General features: G+C 32.5%; 1 protein-coding gene across 1 annotated transcript; it reads right to left on the bottom strand.

The window, feature by feature from the left end:
* Positions 1-262: 262 nt before the first annotated feature.
* LOC132194225 (large ribosomal subunit protein uL3m) lies at positions 263-3320 on the bottom strand. Its single transcript, XM_059615381.1, has 7 exons — positions 2971-3320; positions 2723-2822; positions 2409-2660; positions 2214-2348; positions 1356-1516; positions 1104-1293; positions 263-586 (listed from the first exon to the last, which is right to left on the bottom strand). The coding sequence occupies exons 1-7, from the start codon at positions 3024-3026 to the stop codon at positions 320-322; spliced, it is 1161 nt and encodes a 386-aa protein (XP_059471364.1). The 5' UTR covers positions 3027-3320; the 3' UTR covers positions 263-319.
* Positions 3321-6525: the final 3205 nt, after the last annotated feature.

The following is a 6525-nucleotide window of genomic DNA, read 5'->3' as shown; positions in this document are numbered from 1 at the left end:
TAAATTTTAACCTTACTTGGAAAATAAGTGCCTGAAGTTTTTGATGAATTGTTGCAAATTATTTTTCGTCAGGGAAGAAACAAATCAAGAAATTAAAAGAGAAAAAAATTTGCAAAAGCCTCAAAATGGTCAAAAAGTAAAAAAAAAAAAAAATGTTTTCAATGCTAAAAAGTCCGATGTCTCACATTTTGAACAAGAATAAATCATTGACCGAAAGCGTTAAAAATTATATGGGAATAAATTGTTAAAGCAATACTGAGAGTAACTTTTTACATGAGATTTTTTTATGTCATAATTATCACTTTACAAAACAAATTTCCTATTTCTTTTTCTTCTCGTCTGGCTTTTCGTCATCTTCGTACAGAATGCTGGGGGCGGCAAAGTTGTGGAGGTCCTGGTGGTAAATGTCAGCAAGAGGTGCCTCTTCTTGAGTTTGCGGGAAGTACGTCGGGAAGGCCTTCGGACTGGTCTTGTGCCACTTCAAGGGGAGAAGGGTGTCGTGCAAAAAGACAATGCCATTCTGTCCACCTGGGATAGCCTGCCCTCGGACGAAGATCACATTGTATTTGGTGTTGATTCGGACAATCTGCAAGAAAAAATACAAGAAAATTATCTCACTGAGGCTGATAGGAGGGTCTTTTTGGTTTTGGAAGTTGTAGCAATATTCTGCCGATTCGACCAATACTTCAATCTCCCAAAAATTCATCATCATTTTTTAATAATTGGGCTTGGGCAAATTAATTACATTTTAGGCAGAGAGTTTAGTTTTAGTTGATGATTATGAATATCAAAATATTTAACTATTTTAATATTCCAGCAATTTAAAAAAAAAATTAAAAAGTAAAAAAAAATTACAAATATGACAAATATGTGTGCTAAAGAATAAAAACGTACTATGTTCTGTCCAAGATTTTAAATTGTCGCCAAAAACAATTTTTTCTATTGCTGTTTATACATTTTGGTTGGTTTTAAGTTGATTTTGATCAATTTAGTCCATTTTGAATTGAATAAATTGCATGATTTATGCCCAGAACGTCATCACAAAATTTGAATGACTAAAACAGTCAGCCATAAAAAATGTTTATTTAAAAAAAAATACTCACTTCGCACCCCCTGATGGTCCTTCTCCTCCCTCCCATGAAACCAGGCATTTTGGTTCCGGGGAAAACTCTGCCTTTGTTGCCGCCAGCGCCGATGTTTCCTCCTCTCCTGTGAGTTTTTGTGACACCGTGAGACGCCGGCATACCCTTGAAGCCCCACCTCTTCATCACTCCCTGGAATCCTCTCTCCTTTCTGAAAAATTCAAAATGCCCAATAAATAATCATAATCGGATTGAGAATCAAATTTTTCCTACGTTCTGCCAAAAACGTCAATTCGATCTCCAACTTGGAAGTGAAGAGGAGACAAAGGGGTGCCAGGCTGGATCGCTGCTTGCGGGGAGACCAGAAATCTGGTCAGCAATTTTGTCGGCGCAATTCCCGAGTCTTTGAAGAGGCCGCAGTACTCTTTGGTGAACTGAAAAAAAAATTTATTTTGAAGGACAACAAAAAGCAGAGTAGGTTTCATTGGCTGATTTGAAAGTTACCATGAAGAATTAAAAAATTTGCAACTACTCAAATTTTATAGAATTCCAAAAAATTTAACTTCACTTCAATTATAATTGATTGGAAACCATCATTTGTGATATTTAAGGGATCAGGAAGGGATCAGGTATGGACCACAAAGTTCTGCATAATTGGTAGTTAGGTAATTTAAAAATGAAGAACATTTGGTCATAAAATATTTTTCATGCTTCCAATAGTGCAAATTTGTTAAACTGCAAGTTTAAAAAAATCGGTTCTAGTGACACAAAAAAATCCAAGCAAAAAAAAATTGATTTTGGCAAAAAAAAGGCCAGAATATTTCTGTAAAATCAACTAAAAAAAAGTTGACTTTTTGACCCTTAAAAACTTTCTAAAATGCACGGGCCTAATAATTATGTACCATACAGCATTAAAAAAAATTAACAATGACTCAAATTCTGTATAATTCAACAAATTTTACTAAACTATAATTAACATGATTAAAATTAGTGTAAATCCCTGCATTCTGCTTGGGAAAAAATGTCAAAATTAACACATACAGAGTATGATAAAATTTCATTAAATCAAATTTGGTTAAAAAAGGCTTCAATATTATAGAATTTTACAAAAATCTTCTCATGAAATAATACCTTTTGTGGGTCACCACTTTCGGCACCAACAACGAGACATCCCCATTTTCCAGCATTCTTGTACCGCCTTGGTGCTTTTCTCGAGTCTATAAATAATTCTGGTGGTATGTATTTGATTACATGGTTGTCCACGACCTGAATGCAGCAGAAATCATTAGTCCCATTAATGAACAAATTGTTAAAATTCAAACTGACTTGCAAGAGGGTGGTGGCGATTTTCGTTCCGTCCTTCATCCACATGGGATAGACGCCAATGTTTCGGGCAATCAGACCAGTCCTTCGGACGCCAGGAGCCCACTCGCCAGCAACCACCGGTTCCTGCTTCAGGACACTGCGGGACTGGTCAAAGGTTTCCACGCCGTTGATGATCGCCGGAGGACCGAATCTTCGGTAAACCATTTCTTTGACAAATGCCTGGTTTTCTTTCGTCAACCCTTCGTCGAAACTCTGAAATTATTTGATGAATTTCAGCATCAAATCAATTTCTTGTGTAAATAATAAATACGCACCGCTCTTTCTTTCTTGGGAAACCAAATCGGGTTTTGGATCTTTGGCGTCAGAGGAAAGTTTTTCTTGTGTCTCATTTGCTGCACTAAAGGACTAGGTGCACTGAAAAAATTAAATCACAGTCATTTTAGGTCACATTTTTCAAAACCAGCGTATTCAAAAATTATTTAAAATTGAAATACATATTATGTATGTACATGATTTTTTAGAAAGAATGAAGGAAAATTAAAAAAAGAAACAAGAAGCAAACCTTTTTCGCAAAGTGCTGCTCCCAAGGAGTATTCGCATTGAATTAAGGGAGTTCATTATCTTTCTTATTACGAGTAAAACTTAAGAAAAAAATTAATAATTTTGCCGAAAAACTTTTGTTTTCATTTGCAATCGACACACCTCCGCATGGGAAATTGTTATTGTTAGTACGCTGGGACGCCGCTAGGGTGCTGCAGCCTGCAGTGGCGCGATTTAGGGTGTATTTGATTGTTCACTATGCTGTACCAAATTGCAGATGTATATATTGTGATCAGTATTGTAGCCAATATCACTCATTACTTTGTAATAATTCACCATTCCACAGTCTGCGCAATTTAGCAGGGGCTCTTGATAATCCCGCTGAACCACTGAACCACTATGATCTTGGTTGTAAACCGACAAAACTGACGCGAGCACCACCTGGTGCCAAAATGTAAAATTAGATGTATATTTTGGTGCTGCTACTGAAGCGCATGTACACGCAAGTGTTAAAATAAAAGACTTATTGACTATTAGGTAAAAAAAAATACAAATAATAATTTAAAAAATTATTAATCAAATGATAACTTAAAAGATATTTTGTTAGCCTAAAATAGCCAAATTGATTTTTCATTAATTGTTTTTCACCAAATATTTTGTCAGTAACAATAAATATAAAATTAATAAAAATAAAAACTATATAATATTCATTTTTGTTTATTTCTGGCTACACGTATTGGTATGTATAATGATTTCATATTTTTATAAATAATTTTAAATACTCGAAGACTAACAAATAAATAATTTTGCACTTAACAAGATATTAGGGAAAGCTAAGAAAACTATAATTCATAAATTTAGGAAAATAATTATTAATTTAAATATTAAATTTTTGTAAGAAAATATATAGAAAATTAAATAAAAATAATTTTTGAGTTTTTTTTTACAAAATCCGTAGCAAATCGGCGCCGCAAATCGGCGCCGCAAATCGGCGCTGCAAATCGGCACCGCAAATCGGTGCAGCACGAGCTTTAAAAATAAGATTTTAATTTTTTTCGTAAAATTAGTTTAAAAAATAAATAAATTTAGGAAAAATATTATTAATTTTAATATTAAATTTTATATAAAAAAAAGAATTTTGAGAAAAATAATTTTTGAGTTTTTTTAACTAAATCTGTAGCAAATCGGCGCCGCAATCGGCGCCGCAATCGGCGCCGCAAATCGGTGCAGCACGAGCGCGGGTTTAAAAAAAAAAGATTTTAATTTTTTTTTCGTAAAATAATTTTAAAAAAAACCATATTTCATAAATTTAGGAAACTTATTATTAATTTTAATATTAAATTTTTTATAATAAATGTAGAAATTTGCATAAAATAATTTTTCGAGTTTTTTTAACAAAATCCGTAGCAAATCGGCACCGCAAATCGGCGCCGCAAATCGGTGCAGCACGAGCTTTAAAAAAAAAAGATTTAATTTTTTTTTCGTAAAATAAGTTTAAAAAAATATGTAAATTTAGGAAAAATATTATTAATTTTAATATTAAATTTTTTATAAAAATATAGAATTTTGAATAAAAAAATTTTAGAGTTTTTTTTACAAAATCCGTAGCAAATCGGCACCGCAAATCGGCGCCGCAATCGGCGCCGCAAATCGGCCCCGCAAATCGGCCCCGCAAATCGGCCCCGCAAATCGGCGCCGCAAATCGGTGCTGCAAGAGCTTTAAAAAAAAAAGATTTAAATTTTTTTTCGTAAAAGAAGTTAAAAAAATAAGTAAATTAAGGAAAAATATTATTAATTTTAATATTAAATTTTTTATAAAAAAAAATAGAATTTTGAATAAAAAAATTTTTGAGTTTTTTTTACAAAATCCGTAGCAAATCGGCACCGCAAATCGGCGCCGCAAATCGGCGCCGCAAATCGGTGCAGCACGAGCTCTAAAAAAAAAAAGATTTAAATTTTTTTTCGTAAAATAAGTTTAAAAAATAAGTAAATTAAGGAAAAATATTATTAATTTTAATATTAAATTTTTTATAAAAAAAATAGAATTTTGAATAAAAAAATTTTTGAGTTTTTTTTAAAAAATCCGTAGCAAATCGGCACCGCAAATCGGCGCTGCAATCGGCCCCGATAATCGGCCCCGAAAATCGGCCCCGCAAATCGGCGCCGCAAATCGGCGCCGCAAATCGGTGCAGCACGAGCTCTAAAAAAAAAAGATTTAAAATTTTTTTCGTAAAATAAGTAAATGAAGGAAAAATATTATTAATTTTAATATTAAATTTTTTATAAAAAAAATAGAATTTTGATTAAAAAAATTTTTGAGTTTTTTTTTAAAAATCCGTAGCAAATCGGCACCGCAAATCGGCGCCGCAATCGGCGCCGCAAATCGGCCCCGCAAATCAGTGCCGCAAATCGGTGCAGCACGAGCTCTAAAAAAAAAAGATTTAAATTTTTTTTCGTAAAATAAGTTTAAAAAATAAAATAAGTAAATTAAGGAAAAATATTATTAATTTTAATTTTAAATGTTTTTAAAAAAAAATAGAATTTGAATAAAAAAATTTTTGAGCTTTTTTTTACAAAATCCGTAGCAAATCGGCACCGCAAATCGGCGCCGCAAATCGGCGCCGCAAATCGGTGCAGCACGAGCTCTAAAAAAAAAAAGATTTAAATTTTTTTTCGTAAAATAAGTTTAAAAAATAAGTAAATTAAGGAAAAATATTATTAATTTTAATATTAAATTTTTTATAAAAAAAATAGAATTTTGAATAAAAAAATTTTTGAGTTTTTTTTAAAAAATCCGTAGCAAATCGGCACCGCAAATCGGCGCCGCAATCGGCCCCGAAAATCGGCCCCGAAAATCGGCCCCGAAAATCGGCCCCGCAAATCGGCGCCGCAAATCGGCGCCGCAAATCGGTGCAGCACGAGCTCTAAAAAAAAAAGATTTAAAATTTTTTTCGTAAAATAAGTAAATGAAGGAAAAATATTATTAATTTTAATATTAAATTTTTTATAAAAAAAATAGAATTTTGAATAAAAAAATTTTTGAGTTTTTTTTTAAAAATCCGTAGCAAATCGGCACCGCAAATCGGCGCCGCAATCGGCGCCGCAAATCGGCCCCGCAAATCAGTGCCGCAAATCGGTGCAGCACGAGCTCTAAAAAAAAAGATTTAAATTTTTTTTCGTAAAATAAGTTTAAAAAATAAAATAAGTAAATTAAGGAAAAATATTATTAATTTTAATTTTAAATGTTTTTAAAAAAAAATTGAATTTGAATAAAAAAATTTTTGAGCTTTTTTTTACAAAATCCGTAGCAAATCGGCACCGCAAATCGGCGCCGCAATCGGCGCCGCAAATCGGCGCCGCAAATCGGTGCAGCACGAGCTTTAAAAAAAAAAGATTTAATTTTTTTTTCGTAAAATAAGTTTAAAAAAACTATATTTCATAAATTTAGGAAAATAATTATTCATTTTAATATTAAATTTTAAAAAAAAAATATAGAAATTTAAATAAAAAAAATTCGAGCATCTTTAACAAAATCCGTAGCAAATCGGCGCCGCAAATCGGCACCGCAAATCGGTGC

The sequence above is a fragment of the Neocloeon triangulifer genome, unplaced genomic scaffold, assembly GCF_031216515.1.
Source record: "Neocloeon triangulifer isolate White Clay Creek 2 clone unplaced genomic scaffold, ASM3121651v1 ptg000006l, whole genome shotgun sequence".
Taxonomy (NCBI): domain Eukaryota; kingdom Metazoa; phylum Arthropoda; class Insecta; order Ephemeroptera; family Baetidae; genus Neocloeon; species Neocloeon triangulifer.
The sequence above is the reverse complement of the archived record's forward strand: the minus strand, read 5'-3'. Positions and strand labels throughout refer to the sequence as shown.